The 23,953-nt window shown below is 38.5% G+C and overlaps 1 protein-coding gene across 3 annotated transcripts; it reads left to right on the top strand.

Annotated features, from left to right (window-relative positions):
- Positions 1–10,158: 10,158 nt before the first annotated feature.
- LOC120504700 (interleukin-1 receptor type 1-like) lies at positions 10,159–23,115 on the top strand. Of its 3 annotated transcripts, XM_039714453.1 has the most exons (13): positions 10,159–10,284; positions 10,741–10,928; positions 13,012–13,084; positions 14,404–14,547; positions 15,589–15,832; positions 16,143–16,329; positions 17,047–17,209; positions 17,492–17,557; positions 18,104–18,224; positions 19,748–19,896; positions 20,188–20,331; positions 21,717–21,878; positions 22,368–23,115. In XM_039714453.1, exons 5-13 carry the CDS (start codon positions 15,612–15,614, stop codon positions 22,757–22,759), a joined length of 1,605 nt encoding a protein of 534 aa, XP_039570387.1. In that variant the 5' UTR covers positions 10,159–10,284; positions 10,741–10,928; positions 13,012–13,084; positions 14,404–14,547; positions 15,589–15,611; the 3' UTR covers positions 22,760–23,115. The 3 variants fall into 3 exon arrangements, with proteins under 3 accessions (XP_039570387.1, XP_039570384.1, XP_039570385.1); XM_039714450.1 differs by lacking the exon at positions 14,404–14,547; XM_039714451.1 differs by having other exon boundaries at positions 14,404–15,832.
- Positions 23,116–23,953: the final 838 nt, after the last annotated feature.

Here is a 23,953-nt window from a genome sequence, read left to right as displayed (position 1 = left end):
ATAGATTTCCTGGAGAAGCTGTGGGTACTCCATCCCTGGAGGTGTTCAAGGCCAGGTTAGTTGGAGCTTTGAGCAACCTGGTGTAATTGATGGTATACCTGCCTGTGGCAGGGGCTTTGGAACTAGACAATCTCCAAGATCCCCTTGCACCCAAACTATCTCTATGATTCTGCGTGCAGCCTGGCTGCCTTGTCCTTGCCTTCCAGCCTGAGTCTCACACAGGCTCATGCTGATTGCAGTGGCTCCAGTGCATAAATATGGGGCAATGAAGAGGGGAGTGCTGTGCTGCTTCTGCACCTGCCTCTTCTGCAAAGTGTTTTCACTGTAGGATTCAGGTTCTCAACAGGTATGAGTGATTCGTCCCAAGTTATACCTCATCTTTTTTTTTTTTCCTTTTGTCTGAAGTTTCTTACATGATAGAAAAAAAATGTAGTGAAACCATAAAAATGAAAATGTGAGAGGGAGGGAAGGATGGAGGCAATGGTAATTATTCCTTTTTAGAAGATTGTTTTGTGTTAGTGCATCAGACAGCAGGGAATCTGATTTTAAATGCAATGCACTTCCCTAACCTTGTGCACTGATTTTATTAGAAGTTAACGATGAAATAGTATTTAGGAAATAAGGATGAAATTATATAAATGTGACACACCAAAGTGCTTACTCAATGGTTTTGTCTTCATTATGTGACAAGCTGTAACAAAATATGTTTAAATTTTAAAATGTATTAGCACTAAAAATACTGCTGGCTTTTATTATCATATTATTTTTTATTATGAAGGACAAGCCTGAATATTATGTGTCCTTATCAGTAGTGTTTCAGAGATGAGAAAGGATGCATTGCTTATTCACTTATTCAGGGTGTAAGACATTAATCTGACTGACTCTACCTAATTTTTAATTACAGGATTAATTTTATTGTGTTTAGACAAAAGGGGAAATGAATAGTCATATGATCTTTTTTATAAATAGTGTAATGAAAACAATTTTAATCTTCTAAATTCATTGTGCATAAATTGAAACTATATTGTGGCAGCATATATATCCATTTTCTTTTCAGCTTCTACTTAAATAGTAAATGCATCCTACTGTAAAAAAGCAAAGGTGTTGTTTAGGTAAGAGCAACTTTTTATAACAAGCTTTTGTATTTCTTTGTTATTTAAATATGCTAGGTTATTTTTTCTGCCCTTCTTCAATTTCTAAATTGCATTTAAAAAGGACACCTTAATTTTTTTGTCCATATAAACACACAAATGTAAGTGATAATGTGATAGTTCTCTTGGCTAGAATGGCTCCAGAAGCAAAGGTGGCTCAGTGCATCTGAGGAGCATCACTGTGCCCCAGAAACTTTCCCTCACACCTTGTCTTGGTGGACTGCTGCAGCTCTGCAGGGCTTGTAGCAGGCTTCTCAGCACCTCGTGGGCAAAACCAGCAGTTAGCTATGATACACAAAGTAGAAAACCCCCCCCAGTTTTCAGAGATGTTTTAATGTGTAAAGGATTGCTATTGTTACCAGCAAAATTACTTTCTGCATTCCTGAAGGAGTGTTATAGATTTTGAATTGTAACAACCCCTCCAGTTTTCAGAGATGTTTTACTGTGTAAAGGATTGCTATTGTTACCAGCAAAATTACTTTCTGCATTCCTGAAGGAGTGTTATAGGTTTTGAATTGTAATTTCTATTGTCTATGTTTTAATAATTAATTGTTATTGCATTTTAATCTGAAATTTAATCTGCCTAAAGACAAAGGGTTTATTAGTTTCGGAGGGGATCTTGTTCTGATTGATTGTGGGTCCCTAGAGGGCAGTCCTGGGCCACCTACTCTGAGGTAGCTGATGCTTGGGATACCCTTGTGCTAAATTGTGGTGAAAGAAAGGCAATCAATTAGCCATCAATAACCTTCAGGCAACAACGATTTAAACTTTATGGTAGTCTGGACGGTCTGTAGCAGCCACTTCAACATTTTTGAACAACATGTAGCAGCCGTGGTTTTTGAATAGTTTGTGGATAAAGCTTTTCTGGACAACATGTGGCAACAACAAATTAAAGTTTTATGAAGAGGAAGAAAGGAAGAAGGAAAAATGGGGAAATAGAGAAGAAAAGATCTGGGTCACTAACCAGACTTCCAACACTGTCTCTGGTCTAGTTCCTGTGGATGGTGAGTGCAGGGATGTGGGTTCACACCCTGCCCCTCTCTGTTTTACTACTTATAAACTAGTCCTTGCCCATGTGCATTTTGTTATTCTTTAACTTTTCAGAAGGAGACTGGGGGGGTCTTGTGGTTTCAAATCCCTTCCCCTGACAGATCCAAGTCCACTGCTTTGTCAAACTTGTTTTTAGAAATAGTTCCCCAAGATAAGCAAGTTGACCCCAGAAAAACACTCTCCTGCCTCTGCAAGACCCTCTTTTTTTAACTGCACCTTATCTAGATGGCATGGTAACATTCATTTTATCTTCTGCCAAATGTTTGAGACATTAACTGTTTCAGGTTTCCAGTTTCTCACACTGATATGACTGAAAAAGGAATGGAAGGAATTGCTTAATGGAAATCATATATGCTTGCTTGGGAAAACATGATTTACATAAAAGTTACTAGTCAGTCTTCAGTCTTGCGTAAAAAAGTGATGCAATTCCATGGATTTTTCTGTAGTTTCTTTCTTTAAATCCAAAAGTTTGATGTGATGATTCTCTATATTCAAGAGGAACATTGAACTGAAACACCCAAGAAAATGGTTTTCTTCAATTATAGTAATCCTTTCTAAAGTATCAAGTTGTAATAGAATTACTAACACTTTTTAAATAGTTTTGTGTTTAGAAGAACATTCAGTTTCAAATTCAGAGCCTGGGAACCCAGACATTACTCAGCTGCTCTTTAGCTGGTTCTTGTTGCAGATGTGTAACTATGGACCCCACGCTATAGTCTATGGACTATAGGTCTGGTCATATTCAGAAGAGACAGCTGGATTAATGAATAACAGGATTTATTGGCTGCAACATCTATGGTTCTTTTGGATTGCCAGTGATAAAGGCATTAACTGCAGAGTAGCTGTATATAGCACTAACAATATGATTGCAATCACAAGCTGAATATCCCAGGTCAACACTCAGCATAGCTGAGGATGCAAGACTTACCAAAAGGTATTCCTTCTGGGGAGGGCAAGGAGGACAAACCCATCAACCTGTCCTTGCAATTTTGTATCAAATTCTCATTCCCCCACTTAGATATAAAATTGGGGTAAGTTTTATACCTTACTAACCACTGTTTTGCGAAGTGCTCTGATTGGGGCTGTAGTCAAACCTTGCATTCTTTGTTGCATTGTACAGAATATTTCTCCACAGGAGGTGTACTTGGTTTGTACAAAATATTCCAGGGTATCAGGTAGAAGAGTGAGATCCTGTGGCTTCCACCTCACTCCACATTCATCCCCCGTGACAAATTACAAGATCTCCATTTGGTTTCCATTAGTACTTTGTGGGTCCTCTGACATATTGAGCTTTGCATTATCCAACCGTGCTCTTTCCACCAGCTACTCTTTTCTAGTCAAATGATGTTGGTTATGAGTGGAAAGTGTAAATCTGAGGTGAAAATCACCATCCCAGAATTTATCCAACACTTACAAATCAGTTCTTGGATGGCAGATGTGGCAAGTAGCAAGCAGGTTGCAGTACATGCAGTTTGGGTGCCCTCCTAGTACTGCATCGCACCTTCACTGCCTCAGGGATGGAAGGAAAGAAAGTTCAGGCAGGCAAGTCTTCTGAGATGAGCAGAACCAAAAAGAAAACTTTTGAGCACTATCTGTGACTCCAATATTACAGGATGTTTTAGTTCTTTGGTGCTCTTGAGCCTAACTGCCCAGCACAGCTGTATCCTCACTCCACACTGGGATGTATGTGGATTCAAACCACCTCTTTGGCTTTCCATGGAAGAAAACCCAGTCTGCAGCCACAAGGGGTCATGAACATGCTCTGTAGCAGAGCCCCAGCATGCAAATGGTCAGTGCTTTGAGAGGCTGAAATGTTATCAGAAGTTCCAGTGCAAGCCCTTGGTTAACACTGAGTTAAGGCTGACAGCCTTAATTTCCCATTTCACAAAGACCCAATCTGTCAAAGGCTGCTACTTCATTTTTCATTCCCTCTTTTCAACTCTTGCTTGATTCACCCAGGAACCCTTGGTGTTGTTCCTTTCCTGAGGAATCTGTTCTGCCTAGACTACCAGTGTAAATAAAAATATTGTTACATTTTTTGTGTTACAGATTTTTTCCAACAAAACACTGCTGTGTTGTGAGCAATTAATAACTGAACAATTAATAACAGAAACCAGCTGTTTGTAAAAATCTTCCCTAATGTTACAGAAATGTTTTCAGTTGGATTTTTTACATGCAACTAAAAAAGGCACCAGAGAGTTACGGAAGTCTTGATGCCATAATAGTACCATAGATAATTATTCAAACAGTGAAATGTGATGGTGTTGGAGCTTGCTTGTTTCTGGCTTAAAAGGAAAATAATGGAAGCTTGGTAGCTGGATTGAGATGATAAACTTATCAGCAGATGTGGTACTAACCAGTCATAATACTACTTTTCTTTTTTCCTTTTTATTAAATGTATTAAATGAATAATTTTAATGTTTGTCTACTACATAGGTATGTCTACTACATAGGTAAGGTATTTCACAAGAAAGCTGTATCTTAATATAAAATGATACTGTTCAGGTATTTCTAGTTACAACAGAAACTAGTTCTAGTTTCCCCCTTTTCTTCCCTTGTCCATAATAATTTTGTTAGGACTCCTAGGGATTTTTTTGTTCAATGCTATATTCAAACATAGCAGTCCAAACAAATGGAATGATATTTTAAAAATAGTTATACTAGACACAAATAATAAGAATTCATCTGCAGACCTGTGTTTTTTTTGTTTGTTTGTATCTGCTAGTGAAATTTCTAGGCTAGTGCTGTCCCACTTGTTTTTGGTACATATTTTTAGGCTAGTGCTTTTTTCTCAGATTACATTTTGTACTTGCATCTTCAGGAAGGAAGTGAGCTTATTTTTCCAAGAAATCATATTGAAATTAAACTTACACTGGAGCTTAAGGGGGAAATGCCAGAGAGGAGACATGTCTGATGGGGAGCATGCAAAAAGATTTCTGTTAGAGGAAATTTAGTACATGCTGGCATCTGGTAGAAACTTGTTTTAATGACCTACAGTGAAGTTCTTACAAAGATGCTGGAGTAATTTCTTGACTAGTTTTAAATAATAAAAAACCCTCTACAAGTGGGAGATTTGACTGTCTCTGAATTGTCGAAAGAAGCCCCTTTAGGAAGTTAGAGACCTACATTTCTCTGTTTTGCATTTTCTTGAAAGTTGTGGTGATTGATGCAATACTTACATTATGTATTTCTTTCCTGTTTCTCATTTAGCTCAAAGTTCTTGTTGTTAGTTGGTTGTAGGACTCCTTGCACCAACATTTTTAATTGTTACAAGATGGCATTAAACCTTGTCTCTGCCTGCAATAGGGGTTATGCTTGTGTAATTGCAGAGATAAAGTGCAATGTGCAATATGCAATCCTAAGTCTGCTGAGAACATTTCAACTAAGTAATTGTGAAGACTTGCAAGAGGAAACTCATGGAGAATTTTGTTTGGTAATTTCCATGTAATCTTTTTACCATTTAAACTGTAAGGCCAAATGCTGCCTTCCAGTTTTTAGAGTACTTAATCTCAAACCTCCTAGGTACAATTTTATGACAGCGAGTGTCACATGTATTTGATTATAAATGTATTTTTTTTCTTTGTCTGTGACCAAAAAATTGGCTGTAGATGCCTATGCAATATGTTTATATAGTACCTGGAAGGCCTGAGTTTGGGAAACACAGGATGGGAAGGGGCTGCCCCTGCCCTTTGGCTAGTTCATTCCTATCTCAGGTATCCAGTTATGCTGTTCTGTCTGTGAGTTACCACGCTTCATCCTAACAAAGGAGGTGTTCATTGGTATATACTGGATGTATTGCTTATAGGCAGAAGTTATAATCTCATTTCAATTTAACCTAATCAAGCCAAATTAACTTAAAACCTTCCTGAGATATAAGCTTCTTATTTCCCCTAGTACACCCATAGTTCAGTGAAGTCTCTTGCAATTTTTGAGCGTACTAACAGAACAGAGCACAGCATTTTGTCTGAAGGTGGGCCAGTACGCTGAAGAGTGTGGTCAGGGTTGTGTGGGCATGCAGAGGTTACTGATCCATGAGAGCTGATGCAAGTGGGTGCAGGCCCTGGGCTGTACTGGATGTACCCCGTGCTGCAGGTACAGGTGGAGCCAGCTCACCTGTGTGGGGGAGCTTTAGACACTTGGCACTTGGTGACGGCTCCACCCGTTGTCTTGGCTTAACTTGAAGTGAAACAGCCCGTTTTCATAGACTGTTTTTTTTTTCACGACAGTAAAGATGATGAATAGAGTTTTCTATTCTCAAGACACCTTGTAAAGCCCTAAAGCTCCCAGTGCTGGCAAATGTCCCCACAGATGGGATTTGAGTGATGTGGCATGTGCTGACGAGAGGTCTGGCTGAGGCTGCACAGCTCTGGGTTCCCAGCATTGGAAGAGACAGGAGACTATCTGTGCTATCATCTCCTTTTACCTTCTCAGACTATCCCCAATAACCCAAATTTTAACCAATATCCCATGGATTCTCTTTCTCACATTCTCTCTTTCTCACCACTTTTCTCACTCTATAATAAAGACTTCATCTCCAATAACCCCAATTTTAACCAATATCCCATGGATTCTGACCACTTTTCTCACTCTATAATAAAGACTTGCATCAGTGCATTGCAGGAGCCTTTAGTACTTCTCTAACTCTACTGGAAACAGTTCACCTGATTTAAGGCAGCATTTCCTATATTTAAAAAAAATTATTTAAAATATATATTATACTGGTGAATCATAGGAATCTTGACCACAATTCTCCTTAGTCTGTGATTCTGGATGGCAAACGGCTATTTTTATGTTTAAAATAAAATAAAAAAAAATAGTGGTGTAATTTCTGAGTGCAGGAGGAGTAAATAGGTAAAAATCAGCATGAGCCAAGCTGCAGGGTCATATTTTCTTTTCTAACTATGCCATTAGTAAATTACATAGGAAAAATTCCATTTTTTTATACTACCAGGACTAATGAAAACATTGATATGAAGGCCATGGCTAATCCCCTGGCAAGTTCCCTCCAAGGCAGTAACTACTGCCACACCTTGGCTTCTCCTTTTTCAAGCATCTGCTGGCATCTTTTGCTAGGTGGCTTCCCAGTGAGCCCTGCAACTCTGGCTTTGCAATGGAGCTCAACTTTCTCTGCTCACCATGACAACTGGTTACCACAATGAAGGCAATAAGGATGATGAAACAAAACAACAGAATAAGGTGATGCAATCAAACACTGCAGCATAACTTTTATATTTTAAATTTCTGATTTTCCTGCCCTAGCTTAACCTCTCTAAATCAAAATTCTTGCATACCCTGTAAATTATAGTGTTCTTGAATATTTCTTCCTCAATAGAAGAAATTTCTGTTCTCAAATCATGTATTACATACATTTTATGCAGTTTTAAGTGTACACTTATATAACTACTTACCTTTAACTTATGTAAATAATTACCTGCAGTTACATTTCTTGATATTTTTATTCTTATAACTTTAAAAGATTTGTACATACAATGATAATCTTAATGTCTTCATCAAAGTTACCTTGTGCAACAAAGCTTAAAGTAGAAATGGTATAAAAAATTACATAAAGTACTTTTTAAAGTCTGTTATATTTTTATTTGCCCTGCTCAGTTTCAGGTGAGAAAGATATATGATGAATACATATGGCAGCCAAATCCAAAAAATATGATTATTGCTATAAACCACAGTTTTGCCCTGAATATACTTGTGGTTGTCTTAGAGACATGGTATGACTCTTCTTATGTAGAAGGGGTGATTTACCAGGTGCAGGTAAAACATGAGATTACTGGATTCTATAATTGCCTTTAAAAAACTAACAACTATGTTTGCTTGTTATTGGCACTTGTCCTAAAAAAAAATCAGGGCAAGTATTGCCCTGATTTTTGCAGTTCAAGTCAGTTGGTGTGGAGGACCTGGTGACCACACAAGCATGCTTGAAAAGACATAATTTCAGACTAACTGCTGTCAGGCACTGCTGATAGGTCACAGATGTTTTTTGGTCATGCAAAATAATACAAAAACTAAAAATCTTGCACAATCTTCCACTGTTTGAGAGTTAATGAGAAACATTTCCAAAATTAAATATGGATAGAAGTGGTGACCAAAGAGAAACAAGCTGACTGTATAAATCCTTCTGTTTGCCAAATCAGGAATAAGTTAATTTTCTGTGTACCTCCCAACAGCTTTGGGTCTGGAAGTGTTGCAATGTGCCTCCAGCTAGCAGTACATACCTTGGATTGATGTGAGACAGTTTATGCAGACACAGCAGGGCATAATCTTTCATCTTCACTTATCAGCAGCTAGTGGGTAGGATGTTTGAACATGTTTCCATTTGGTAAATATAATAGCACCAGAACGTGAAATGAAAGAAATACCAAAGAAGGGTTAAAAGGGGTGGAAGGGACAGGACATGTCTGGATTGTTCTCCACAGTTTTTGTAGAATACTTGTAATTTGCTTAGCAAATGATATGACATATTTTTAACAATAATGAGAACATCTACTTTGATAATTCTATAGTCCATGATTGTTGCCTGCTTTGTGAAGAACAGAAGAAAGATCTTTCCTCTACCTTAATATCTAGTTTAGTAGTCAATGAGTAAGTGTCAGTGCAGTGTTAAAATTGCCCACATTTGATTCCGTGTATAACAAAATAGTTTGAGGAACTTCTGCTTTGAAAAACTCTGGCTCTAGCTGTGGTGTGAAACAGAGAACTAAGAATCACCAGAACCTATAGAACATACTGTTCCCAGAACAGCCACAAATTAAGTAATCTCTAAAATATCAGGATTACTTAGTAGCTGTTAAGTTTGTAGATAAAAACTTAGAGACTAAATGAGACTAACCTGTACGTTCAAGCTTCCAAATATCTCAGTGACAATCTGGGCAAGTCAGACCAAGCAGCCAAACCAGCCTACTGAATAAGCAAATAAATCAATCGATGTCCCCGAGATGCTCCTGCCAACAGCCTCCACGAGTCTTGAAGGGCTTTTCCTCTTCCAGCGACAGGGTCTCTTCAGCTAGGGAGGGCTGCAGCTGTTCGTACTTTGTAAATAAACAAACAAAAGTCAGTCACCTCACATCTCGCAGTCTTGGAGGATTTCCTGCGGCGGAGGCTGAGCCCAGCCCGCGGCAGCGAGGGGCTGGGGTGCCTGCTCAAACGCTTTGCTTTTCGGAGCTTGCGTTTAACCAGCACCGCTTACCTGCGGGCAGGGGACGGGAGGGGACGGGGGTGGCCCTGCCCTGCCCAGGGCCACCCCCGTCCTGGGGACACCGGGTTGGCAGGCGGGGAAGGTGAGGCGTGGCTGGGCCGAGCCGCCCGTCCCGCGGCTGCCGGGGCTCTCCGGGAGGCGGCAGCGGGGCTCCCCCATCCCGAGGAGCAGGTAGGGGAATCCCCGGGCCCTGGCCCGGCCCCAGCGGGCCCTCGGTGTAACGGGGGCTCAGGGTGTGCCTCGGCCCCGAGCGGGCACGGACGGCCGGGCCGGGCCGGGCAGGTGCGGCCGGGAGCGCCGCTCCCCTGTGAGAGGGCGGGCGGCCTCGGCCAGGCCGGGGTGATCCCTGCACACATCCACAGAGCTGCGGCGCCCACGGTCGCTTTTGGGGCTGGGAGGTGGCTCGGAGCGAGGCAGTGTCTGCTGGGGAAACGGGGCTGGGCACACTTTAGGAGTAGGGGTGAGACCTCTCGTAAAGGATCCGTGGCTCGGCTCCTGACCGAGAGCGAGCGAGCGCCTGCTCTCCGCAGCTGCCCCTGGCAGGTCCCTGCAGCGCCCAGCAGCCACAGCCCCTTCCCACGGAATGCTTCCAGAAGTACGTCGCAATTTAAATGAAGAGTATTGGAAAATGATTTCCTGCCGCACCCGCTGAGCGATGCCAGCGTTTGACAGAAGCACGGCTATCGCAATAGTCGCAGAGCTGTCGCTGCATCCCGACGGGGCTAACGCAACTCTTCCACGCTGACTAGGTGTGTCCAGTGGAGCTATGGATGTATGTGCCGCCATCCTTCTTTTCGTGAGCAAAAGTGAGGCACTTGATTAATCTCTCTAGAAGAGCCATGGTGTACCTTGCAGTTAATAGGAGCATTTAAGGTAATTAATATTAATTTTTTATGATTTAAAATGTTCCTAGGCTTATATATGAGAAATAGTGTGGTACTCTGACTTTCTGTTGGTTCTCTCAGTTCCGAGGACTGTTGCATGTTTGAATCAGTTTGTGCTTTTGAATGAGATTCAAATAAACCTGCCACAAGTTTACCAGAATCAGTGAAACCTGTGATCCTTTGAAGTTTTGGGGAGACTTCTTTTTTTATTGAGTAGATCAACTTTGAAAGGACTAAAAAGCAGATAAAAAGGTGGTTATGCCAATTCAATCAGAAATTTTAATGCAAATTATGCCTACATTCTGTCATCTATGCTGTGATTGTAATTCAGGTGCACATATAAGTGAGGACCTCTTTCAGAAATTTGATGTTTTTTTTGAGGGGTGGGGGGTGGTTGTAATGATTTTTTTAAAAAACTGCAATTGATAAAAATATTTCCTTTCAGGATAAAACTTTATGGACATGGCTTCGCATACCTGAAATTTTCTTCCCCTTTGGAAAATCTGGGCAAAGATAACCAGAGCTGAAGTCTGTTGTGAATGATAAAGCTTCAAAGGTCGATTGAGTGCTCAAGATGTGGACAGAATGGCTGGGGAAAGGCAGAAATTTAGCCGTTTATCATGGCAGAATGGGGTAGGAAAAACATTTGCAATTGGTTCTGCAATTGAATGTATGTTATTTCATCCTTATTTATGTGAATGCATGCACAGAGAAGAGCCTAATTTTGCTGTTGTGTCTACCTTCCATAGAAATGGAAATTTTTATCAGGGAAAGTGAGAGAAGAGGGAGTCTCCTCAAAGTGGCGTGTATGGTTTCACAGGGCTCTACATATGTTAGCAAGTTTTTCTATGTTGACAAAAAGGCAAATTATAAATTTAAATAGATAGAATATTGAAATTATAGAAAAGCAGCATCCTGGAAGACTTTCTTTTGGGATGTAGTAAAATACTACTTCTGCATCTGCTAAATTTACTGGTGGGGCAAAAAACTTTTTGAGAGAGCTCTTGTGAGACAGACCACTAGAGCAAGAACAAGGTAATGTTGTAAGAGAGCAGAGTTTGTGAAAACGCAGTGATTCAGAGAAGTCATAAAGAAAATACCTGCTCATAAGTGGAGTCTATTCAATCCTGTTTTATCTTTAAATTATATGTTACAATATTTTCCTCTTCTTTAAAATTAAAAAGTATAGATTTTTAAGAGATTCTGTGCATCACGAATAATAGAAAAAGTTGTAGCTTTTGTACAAACACATATAACCTACCTCCTGAGATTTTAATGTTTGTGTCAGGATTCTTTCAGGGGCTCATCCCATCTTAGAGCTAGGCAAGAAGAGACCTGCCTGGTAATTTGAGTGGAGATTTGCAAGGCGGGAGGAGGAAAGAGAAAGGGAAGAAGGGAAGCAGGCACTGCAAGAGGCAGTGTGGCTGACTCAACACATGGCACACTTCTGAGTCAGTCTGGTGAAGTAAGACACGGCAGCCGGAAGTGTCATCTTCGACTCTTGTAGAAAGTGGTGATCAGCTCAATGTTTGTCACGACAGGATGGGGTCCTCCTGCTCATACTTCAGCTGGAATAGTTGCATTTGTCCTCTCACTGTGCTGTGAAACACTGTGGTCGGCTGAATATAAACAAAAACAGTAAAGCAGGTCAAGTTAAGGAACAGCTTGCCAGAGGCATGCAACTAAGAGATCCTTCTCCAAACATGTTAGGGATCAGAGGACTACTAAAGAGTCCTGACAATCATTCTCAAATATATAAATAAGCATATAAAAGATAAATACCTGGATTTTAGGTGAAGAAACATCACTACTAAAGTCCCAAACAACTCCTCAGCATGTATTTTGATGGTCTAGACAGAGGGCATCTGTTTCAGTGGCAGAATTTGCCAACAATACTAATGTATTCAGGCTAGAACATGGAGGTGTAAATTGCAAAGAATGGCACAAAGATGTCATGATAGTAATGACTGGGTAATAATAGCAGAAGAAAATTGTTGTAGAGAAATATATGAAAAATTTTAAGTGAAAACATATGACCAAAATCCTAACATCATGTGCTCAACAGCTGACTGAGTTTGCCTGATTCTTAGTACCCAGTGATGAGATCTTGAAATTTTACTATAGGCCCATAGAAATATCAGATCAGTACTTAGTAGTATTCAAAGAAAAAAGGTAGGGTTAGAAATAATTAGGAAAAAAAATCCAGAAAAAAAAGAATAATTGTCTTTGTTTATAAATCCATAGTGAGTTTATGCTTTGAAGACTGTATGCAAGTTATGTCCTATCCTCCCCATCAGACAGGTTGTAGCATAACTGGCTGCAGTACAGAAGTGGGTGGCAAAAAAAGTAAGAATTATGAAATCAGATCCCATCTAAGGGAGAGTTAGAGAATCTATGACTGTAGCTTAGGAAAGCAAGAAATGCTTTCCTAAGCACTAAGGGAAGGAGTGTGCTAGCGATGCAAAAAACCCCAAGTGCTTGACAAGCTGAAATAGGAGATTTTCACTCATTTTTTTTTCCTTCTGGTGTAATAATTAGGAGCTGTCAGGTGTAAAAGCAGGTAACAGGCTCAAAACAAGTAAAAGAAATTCCTGTATTTCATGTGTTCTCTTTAAACTGTGTAATTGCTATATTAATTGTGTAATGCAGAAGTTTACTTTAAATTATGGAATTTCATATTGGAAACCACTAATTGAAAGTTTTCTTTCCATTTCAGCAGGGGAACATGGCAGCAAAAACACTGTTTTCATGTAACATTGCAACAGCATTTCTGTCTTTAATTATTGCAAGTAAGTCTGTTGGTAGCTATGGTAAGTCTTGTTCTGAATTTTAATGGAACTTTTTTTCATACAAGTAATACTAACTTTCTGAAGAAGTGGCCGTAATAGTGAAATTTACATGCATGCCAATGAGTTCTTTTAAATAGTGCCAAGAGAAGGAAAAGAACCTATAAAACATCGTATGTGATATTTCATGTTCTAACTTATAACAATCATTTAGGTTAGACAGGAGCCCTTGACATCTAACTTTACAGGGTCAAAAAAAAAACCCTCTGCAAATGGAAACTCCACAACTTCCTTGGGCATCTTGTTCCACTGTTGGATCACCCTTACAATAAAAAAGGTTTTTTTTTTTTTTGTTCAGATAGAATATTTTATGTTTCAGTTTGCGCTCATTGCATAATCCTGTAAGTGAGCTCGGCTGGCAAAAGTCTGTCTCTTTGTCTGAGGAGTGTGTGGGTGGATCTTATCAATATGTGTCCTTCCCATCAGGTATTTACACACATTGATAAGATCCACCCACACACTCATCAGATCTTCTCTTCTCTTCTCTAGGCTGAGCAGTTCCTGCTCTTTCATCTTCTACTCAAGTGAGAGTTGCTCCACTCCCTTAATCATGATTGTAGCTATTTGCTGGGCTCTCTCCAGTAAATTCAAATCTGGCATGTCCTAATGCATCCCAGGACACTGTTAGCCTTCTTTTGCCATGAGGGAGCACTGGTGGCTCATGATCAGCTTGTGGTCTACCAGGACCCCGATGTTCTCTGCAGATCTGCTTTCCAGCTGGGTGGTCTTTAGCATGTGCTGGTGTCTCTTACACTGGTGAAGAATATTAGCATTAAGTGGCAGAAAAACATGATCAGTTTCTGTGGCCACAGCATATCACAATCACCACAGTTATTATGGGGCATTCAGCTCAGATACCTGAGTAATTCAATGTTTGGATAAGTAATTTGGAAAAGATCTGTGGTGAGATGATGAAAACTGTGGATGACACAAAATTATTCTTTAGTGGTTAAAACGGATGCTTGCTATGCAGAAGGTGCCTGGATATCAAATAGTTTAGTGATAGAATGTCAGTCAGTAAAATCAAGTGGCTGTGAAGGGGCATGAAGGGATGAAAGGTCATGCATGTATAGCAGAAGTAAGTATGCTGTATGTGTGTGATGTGAGCATTAAGTTAATTAATAGCCACTTGGGGAAATGCTGCTTTGATGTCTCTGGATGCTCTCTGGAATCATTAACTGTCATCAGTGGTGACCAGAATTTTTGGAAAGCATGACAGCAGAAAACAGAAAGCCTCATTATACTACGCTTTAACCCCACAGTGAATCTGTGCCAGTCGAACTCTGCAGTTCTGGTCATTACATCTCAGAAAGATGGTATCAGAAGAGGTGGAGAGATGAGTGACAGTGTTGTCTGATATGGGATGGCTTCCATATGAGAAGTCTCCAAATGAGGAGGACTCTGAGGTAAAGAGACAGAAGCAAGATGGGATGAAGGTCTATGAAAATGTAAATATCATAGAATAGGCAGATGAGAAGAAGTGTACTATTTCTCATAACAAGAAATGCATGATACTCAGAAAATTTATAAAAATCAGTGAATGGTTTTGCATGCAGAACTGATCTCAGTTCAGTCCCTTCAGTAAAGAGATTGAAGTCAGAGTGGTATTGTATTTATTGTGTCCTCCTCTGTTCTGCACAGTTGCCAATGATAGTTATCAGATACAGGATTTTGGGCTAAACAGACAGTTGCATGACACTCTGTGGCAGTTCTTATAAAATAACAAAACAAGGAAGTTTCGATAAATGTATTACTGACTTGGGAACGTGGACCATGGTAGCCAGAGCTGGTGCCTTTTTTTATTGCAAAAAAGAAAAAAAAAAAAGCCCAAACCAAACTCTTGGTGTTGCTCTTTTTCTGCATGAGTCTGTGTCAGAAGTAAAGTAAGAAAGATGAGCTCATTGGTGATTGTAATGATTCCTCTCTCAATGTTCATAAAATGAAGGGTCAGTTGAAATTCCTGTAGCAAATTTAATATTTGTACAACACAATCTTTACTTCTGTGTCGTCTTAGGACGTTTAAATATCAAAAGCACAGTCTTAACTACAGTTAAGTGAAGTTAAAAAAAAATACATTAAATGTGAATTTTGTGTGCATGTATGTGTTTGTGTACATGCCCACGAAACAGACTGGAGAAACACAAGTATTTTAGTAATTTGCATCTGAAATAAAACACGCAAATGATAACTCTGCTACAAAGGCATTCTACTGCGTGTAAAGATTGCATTCAAAAAACAGCATTTCATTTTAGTGGCATAACTACATCTGTAAACTACTGAGTAGTACTCTCCGCTGCAATGATAAGTAAGGGATTAAAATTGTATTTTTAGTAGTTGACTTGAGAATGGAGGTGAAAACTCCAATGAACTTTATAATCAGGAAATGAATTCAGTATATTTTTGCAGAGTGTTTGAGTTTTTCTTTAATGCTTATCTCTTTCCTTTAGAGAAATGTGAAGCCTATGATGTGATGTTAAAGCATAGTCTTGTGCCTGATGGGCAGCCTCTTGCTATTAAATGTTCACTGGAAAAGAGCTTGAAAAGTGGAGACTACAACTTAACATGGTATAAAGTTGGTAACAAGAGAGCTGTGCCTAGAGACAAACTGTCTAGAGTTCATCAGCAGAAGAATCTGATTTGGTTTCTTCCTGCCATGTTAGAAGATTCTGGAGATTATGAATGTGTCATAAGGTGAAAGTTAAAAAAAATTATATTTTTACAGAAATTAGTTGCAAAGTGAGTAACTTTTAGAAAGCAAGTAAAATTTTGAGGGTAAGAGAAATACTAATGAAGTAGAGGGAATGCATCTACAAAAAAATAACTTTAGTTTGGAGAAATTAAATGTAGTTTTGGGGTTTTTTTTCCTTGTAGGAAAAAGTAAATCTATTAAAGAAACTGCAAATATTTTTTCTTCTCTTTCTTCTCCAAACAGAATGCCATATATTTTTGACCTGCAAAATGTGTTAAATAGGTTAATTTAATTGTGTTCTATTAATTACAGGAATTTGACAAGCTGCAAAAAAATGTGTACAAAAGTAACAGTTTTTGAGAGGATTGATGGTTTATGCTTAAATGAAAAATTTGCTGTAGAGGAGGTGATATTCACATCATCTTCTGCAAAGGTCGTTTGTCCCCACTTGGATTATTTCAGGACAGAGAAGAATATTCATCCTGTTCGTTGGTATAAGGTGAGAATATAGTGTTTTGTTCTGTCTTATATCTGTCCATTGTTTAGAATAAAAATCAGTGATCTTTGAGAATTGGAACAGAAGAACTAAAGATTTATTTTAAGTTGGAGAAAAATGCTTTTTAAAACAAATTTGAAGAAGATAAGACTTTCTGTCTTTTAAAGGCGTTCTTGATTATCAGAACAGAATGTCAGCTGAGGTGTGGGAGTGATGCTGACCCACGTACCCACCAGGTGGCATCTGTTCATTAGGTGCTCAATACTGTTCTATTCCATTATTCTATTTCTTGTTGTTCACGCTCTCTTTAAGGCTCTTTCTGTTACAAGAATGTAGTGCTGTCTGCCAGATTCCTGCTTCAGGCTCATGCAGTCCACATGGTACCAGTAACATTGAGGCTGTTAAAAATAAAGTCTAATTATTGAGTGATGCTTCACTGAGGAATACTTTTGCAAGTACTGACAACCCACATTTTACTTTCTTATTTCTCTAATATCAAAAGTTGTTTTCCAAAGGGAATGAACTGGGGTATCTTTAAATTAAAACCTCAGCTGAAGTGAAGTGTGCATTTCTTCATATTCTGCTGACCTCACTCTTCCTCAGCCTCTGCATAACCATCCTTACGCTGTGGTCCATTGAAACTTCAGATTGTGTCAAAGAGAGACAAACCATGGAAATATACAGAGATGTGAATTAACAGAGTTCTCTATACACTTTTAGGACTGCCAGCTGCTGAAAGGAAAAAGGTTTGCCCTTTCAAACAGTGACCTTATAATTTTCAATGTGACTGTACATGATGGAGGAAACTACACATGTGAAACAACATATACCTACAATGGGAAACAATATAATATTTCACGAGACATCAGTCTGGTTGTAGAAGGCAAGTAAATAATTTCACTGTCTTTGTGCTCATTACTAAAGTGGAAAGAACTAATTTGGGGATGGACATGCTTAGGACTACTGTTTTTCACCTAAAAGTGCAGTAATGACAGATTATCTGAGATATGGTACTTTCGGTATTGAGTGATATTTTGTTATAAAATGGCTGACAACCTTGTATTTAGTACAAGGGATGTTTTTAGGTTGTACTTGTATTATAGAGCATAAAACAGACTGCAACTGCCCCTGTTCTTCTGAAAAGAACTTTCTTTCTTGTTCTTAGTGACCCCACCAAAAAAGCCTCCAGAAATAACTTACCCAAGAAACAACTCCATTGAAGTGGAACTTGGTGAGTAGTTTTTTCTAGAGAAGATATGAATTTGTATCCTAGTTAAAATGTATTCTCAAGGGGTGTCTTATTCTCTGCTTTTTTTTTATTTTATGAAAAAACTACTTCACTGGTCAGTTTCTCTCTGTTGATCTCCCAAAGGAGGAATGAGGGGTGGGAGGGAAAGAAAAGAGGCATGTTGCTTGCAAAGTCCTAAAGAAATTTCTCAAATGCAAGGAAAATTGTAGGAACCCAAGTGATTATCTGTCACATCTGTTGCTTTCCATCACTCTGGAAGTGATTCTAAAAACAGGTCCATCTTGAATCTGCAGGAAAAGTGATGCCCCAAGGAGAAGCATCTCCTTCCTGGATTCAGCTTCTTCTGTCCTACTATTCTCTTTCCGGACCTGCAGATCGTTGATAATATAGACCCTCTGTTAGAGTAACTTTTTTGAAAGGGTTTAATATCATTCTTAGCTGGTGTGTGTGTGTGAATCCATGAACAGGATTGTATAGACTTCAATTAGGTCATGGAAATTAATTCTTTACTTTAACACAATTTTATAGGCTCACAGGTTACTGTGGATTGCAACACCACAGGTGCTGATGGGTATGAGGTGTACTGGACAGGCAACGGTGTGTATATTGATGTGTTTTATATGAGCAGAATTTTTGCAAGTCCCTATGAGTAAGTATATTTTCAGATTAGAAAATATATGTGTTGGCAACCAAAGTAACACTTTCTCCCTTTGACATTAAAATATTTAGCAACATTTTCCCTTTGCTTTAAACAGCAATCTTCTTAAAAACTCTAATGCTTGCCTTCTCCAACTGACTTTCTGCTTTGAAATAGAAAGTTTAAACATAGTAGACACATGAGCTTCACATGTGATTGTACGTTTCTTGCTCATTGTAAAAAATCAGTCTGAATTTCCACTGCGGGGAAAAGGTGTTTTGTTACAGTCCTATAATTGTAATACAGTTTCTTTTGAGCAAGCTCTGGCCTGGCAGAGACCTCTTTTGGTCGAATCAGGCATGTTCAGGTGCATGATCTTCAGACTCTCTTTCTTCTGTGTTCCACATCTGAAAGGCTGCAAGAGGACAAATCTGTGCTATACAGGAAAAATCAATATTTGTAGGTTTAAGGGCATTAAGTTAGAGAAATTTAACTGAGATCAACTGAAGAGCTAATGGAAGCCTTTATTGAGGGCATTTTTACTGAAGCTTAGAGGTTAGAGGAGAAAAGGGAGACAGATTTCCAGTGATGAGCTGGGTTTTGGCAGAACTTGGACTGAGTTATGCATGTGAAGGGCAAGTGGGAGATAAGTTGATGATGAAAAGCAGGTTAAATGGAATTAGAAGAAGAGAAATTATACCTGACTGGAAGGACCAACTCAAACTGGAGCAAGAGGCAATCTGAAATGTTCTTAGACATTACAGGTTTTAACTAAAAATCTCAGGGTTTTTTGTCAGCCCTTATGGTGCTGCTGTGAATTAAAAAAAGTGATAATTTTTGTAAATTCTGGAGCACTATCTAGGACCAAAAAAACAGTGAAGAAAAGAGAATGATGTCTGCAAAGTAAGCATATAGTTGCAAGAAATTAGTTTTCAAAATAAAACAGAGGGAAAAACAAAATGCTGACTTACTTGGTTGCTCACAAAGAGAAAACACTCTGCAAAAGTAATGTATTATACTGTCATAAAGAATTATAGAGCCATAAACAATTGTGCTATAAACCAGAGACACGATATTGCAAAAGCAATGTTATTTTTTGTACTTCCTAGCACTTACATGGTCATCTTTGGTCACTTGCATTAGTGATGTTGGTTCATTCATTCCCTGAATGTCATATCCTGTGAAATATCTATGTCCATCTACTCTCACAGGGATTGGGAAGCCCATAGCAAGAGTTTATTTAGGTTTGTAAGGCATATTTTTGAACTTCCAACTGTAGTTCCTTTGGGGAAACACAGCTGCAGATAAGATAACCTCTTGATGTCTTGATGCTTTCCGACGCATCTGCTAAATGTCAGCACGAGGAGAGGTCTGACTGTTTGGGTTTCATTCATATGAGGTAATTGTTCATCTGTTGGGAAGTGTGGTTGACTTTTGCAGAAGGAAATAACCACTGTTGTGCTGCAGTTGTTAGAGATGAAGCCATTCCTGAATGGGCTGTGGTTTTATGGTTCTATTTGTCACCTTTTGGACAGGGGAGAAACTTCTTACGACGGGCGCCCTATGCATTCCGTGCAGCTAATAATTTCAGAAGTAAGGAGTGAAGACTATGAACAGCCTTTTGTCTGTCAAGCTTCAAATGCCTTTGGGCAAGTCGCATCCTATATTATATTTAAACACAGAGGTAAAAAATACTATTATTTTGAGGCCTGTGATTATCTATTCTTCCCCAGAAGGATTTTTGATACCAAGTTCTCGTGTATCATGTTGAGAGGAAACAGATGTATTACAGTTTGCAGTATGCATGTGCCTGTGCATAGGGAAGAAATCACAATAGCATTGTATTTATCATTATTTAAAAACCAAGGGAAATAGGAATGAAAAATGTAATATTGAAATTCATATTGAATTTATGTGAAAGATCAGTTTTGGACAAATTCAACATTTAAAACAAATTTCTTATATTTTTATGCAGTTCCTGACATACGAAGATGGCTGACTGGAGGGCTTGTCTCTTTGTTAATTTTAACATTTATTACTTTAATAATCTTCAAGATTTTCAAGATTGATTTGGTACTGTGGTACCGTAATTCTGTCTGTGCCCTTACAAGTAAGGAAGGTATGTGAGTGTCACCAGGTATGTAAGTGTAATTAGCCTACTGATTTTTCTCTCTTGCCTTTACTTCTGACAAATAATGGGATTATTTAGTACAATCTATATAGAACTTCCATAAGGAATTTGTAGATATGCACAAAGACATTTTGTGCAGGATTTTTTCAGTCATATGGATAAAATAGATAATTTTGCTTGAAGTAATAAAGACTGTGTAATATTGAAGGGAACACAGTGAGATAGGTCAAAAGAAGAACTGTAGGTTATTCCAAAAGGAGCACGTTGTTTATTGCTTTTCTGTAGTTTCTTTACATGTAGATTTATGGTCACTCTGATGATGAACAATAGGTGTCAGCAGAGCTACATCCTGTAAACTGGATGTTTAAAGACGTGCCTTAAATATTTATTTTGAAAATCAGACTCATTTGTTAGAGATTAATGTTATTGGTTTTTTAAAATAATTTTTGCAATTCCTCTTTATTACCCTCACTTTCCTTCTAAATCCTGTCAGTTGTGTTGACATATCAAAGAGAAAATTTGCTGCTAGTTCTGTGTTCTGGGATTCTTCTAATGTGTTTTAGTTTAATGCACTGTAGGCAAATATATTGGACAGGTGTGAAAAATTTGAAATAAGCACAACATCATAGATATATTTCATGTCAGTTCTCAGAATTAAACTGTCTGAAGTTTCCCATGGCTTGAAAGTAGATGGATTACATACATTAAGATAGTTAATGTTTACTCATGGCTGTGCTAAATGTTTTTACGGAAAAGTAATTTCAACTCCTGGTCAAAAATTCAGTTTTACTATAACACTGTAATAGAGTTCTAATTAAAAGGAAAAAAAAAAATCAAAGTTTTAAACTTTTTGAGTTAGATCTGATTTTGGCTTGGTTCTTTCAGTGCAGCTTGCTATGCAGCCTTAACTCTCAAAACCTCAGAAGCCTTCTGGGCTTTTCTTCTACCCGAGAAAAGCCCTCTGAGGATCATTACAAGAAAGAATTGCCATTTTTCCACCTTCTCTTGTGGTTAGTCAGGATAACTGCTGTTGAGTTTCTTTCAGGAGAAGTGGTGAAGAAAGTCCTGTGAGAGGGTACTTCCTTAATGTCCAGGCACCTCTAGGATTGGGAGCTCCTTCCTGCAGGTCCCAGGTCTTACACCCAGTTCATTTGGTGACTCCTTCATCCCCAGGATGGGAAATTAAGTCAGATGCTCTGGCTGGTCATCTTTATTTTTATTCATGGATCACTTTACTTCTGTGAGGTGATTCTGTTAGATAGGTGAAATCAGCCTCACATTACTATTTCTAAACAGTCCAAAAATGAAACTTTGCAATAAAGGCATTTTTCTGAGTTTTAGTTTTTTAATAGAAATGTTTGTGTTTGTTTTAGATGGGAAAATCTACGATGCATATGTCCTGTACACAAAAAGCAGTGAAGACATGAGCATATGTTGTCTGGAAACCTTTGTTCGTAGGATACTCCCAGATGTTTTAGAAAAACAATGTGGATATAACCTTTTCATATTAGGAAGGGATGATTTACCAGGAGAAGGTATGCTTTAATTAGCAGAGTTAAGAGGTTGCCTTTTGAAACATTGTTCTCAGATTGTAAGTTTACTTATGCAATTAAAACCCACATTTTTTTAAAAGAAAGCTGTATTTATTTAGTTTTATTGGCTAATTTGCCCAATGAAAATTTTTTCCTTTTTCCTTTTTTTTTCCCCTAATTGAAAATTCTGTTCTGATATTGTGAGGGTCTGCGCTTTCTTAGTGATGAACAAATGAGGACTTAATAGCATTAATAATACTGTTGAGTTTTTTTTGAACGATAAATTCTCCTGAGGGCTGAAGGAAAGAACTTTTTTAGAAGTTATGTTATGCAATGGATCATTAATCATGATTGGAAGTGTGAAGATCTTAAAGCAACCACTGCTCTGAACTAGCCACAGCTTCAAATGTTTGCAATTTTAAAATAAAGAACTATTTTACACCAGTTGTAAAGTTTCTATGCAGACTTTGATTGTTCCTTCATCACTTACAGCTGTGGTCAGTGTTGCTGATGAAACCCTTAAGCAAAGCAGAAGACTGATGATTATTTTGGGATCAGAAACATCTAGGGGCTGCCTGTTGGAAGACACCTCTGAGCAACAGCTAGCTATGTATAATGCTCTCATCCGTGATGGGATTCAAGTAATTCTTATAGAAATGGGTGAAATACAGGACTACACGAGCATGACAGAATCAATCAGATTCATTAAGCAAAAACATGGAGCTATTCAATGGAAAGGAGACTTCTCAGAGAAATCTTGTTCAGCAAACACAAGATTCTGGAAAAATGTGCGCTATCAAATGCCATCCAGGAAAAAGGCATCTAATTCTGAAGTGTATTCATTGTCCCTAATGTCAAACAGTTCTGCAGCAAAGGAAAGTTAAGAAGCAATTATTTAAATAATAGTAAGAAGATAATTCTGAATTGGGATGTTTCTTGCATATACTTTATACTACAAAGTAGATGTTTTCTTTGCAGAGTAGAAACTGCTCATCTTTTCCATAAATTACACCCTAAAAGAAAAAACTCTGTGCAACTTTATTTCTGTGACAGGTTTTGGATAGTGACAAAATTTGTTGTGTTAGTCTCCATCAAATATTGTAAGTAAACATGGTGATGATGATAGGCTATTAAGGAGCTGTGGTCCACATAAATGTTATATGAAGAAACAACTGTGAAGTCCATTTTTTAAAATCAAAACTGCAGTTGATAAATTAAAAGTCTATTTCTATCATCAGCATTTTCCTAGTCATTCTGTTCCAATTCTTGTTGCTTCTCCACGATTGTCTGATTATCTTATTGCTGCAAGAATCTGCTCTGTGCAAGCTTTGTCTCCTGAGCAACAGGCCTTACCCTTGCTTCTTGAAAGGGTTGGGGAAATACATGACATAGCAGGTATATTTAAAACTCATCACAACACTAAATGTGTTTCTGCTGAACAGTTGGTATCAAATGTGTTCAGCAAATGGAAGGGAATAAAATCTGTGGATTTTTAAAGTGTTGAACACTTCTGTGATATCTGGTGTATGTTTGCTTTTGAAACTTAGTCACTTGTAATGCTTGGGAAACTGAAAACAGTTCATACTTCTTGAGAACGGGAAGCTTTCTAGACTGTGCTGCTTCTCTGGAAAACAGATGTTCTCATGCTGTGTGTCAGCTGTGCTAACTGCATGCACAGAAATTCACTGAGAATCTATCAGAGCTGTGCTTGGGCTGGGTATCCTGGAGAGTGGAAAGTGGCCAGTTCTGAAACATGACCAAATTCTAATGGCAAGAAATGGTATCTCATCTACTTGTGAAAGAAAAAGTTAGAGGCATGTGGCTACATCAAACTGATTGAGAGTAGCTTGGTATTTCTGGATCCCAATCCACTTTTGGTGTGCATCCCTGTGAGAAAATGACAGGCTGTATCCTTTTCAAGGTGGTCTGAAGCAGCAGGAGTTTTCATGCTTCAGCCTTGGAGAACATAATCTAAATTCAAATACAAATTTTGCTTGCTTTTTAAAAATTATTTTCTGAAGTTATGTAGGTTCTAACATCGTGTTTATTGCCAGGATAGCATCTGTCATAGGACTTCC

Source organism: Passer montanus, unplaced genomic scaffold (assembly GCF_014805655.1).
Source record: "Passer montanus isolate IOZ18808 unplaced genomic scaffold, ASM1480565v1 scaffold3, whole genome shotgun sequence".
Classification (NCBI taxonomy): domain Eukaryota; kingdom Metazoa; phylum Chordata; class Aves; order Passeriformes; family Passeridae; genus Passer; species Passer montanus.
The sequence above is the reverse complement of the archived record's forward strand: the minus strand, read 5'-3'. Positions and strand labels throughout refer to the sequence as shown.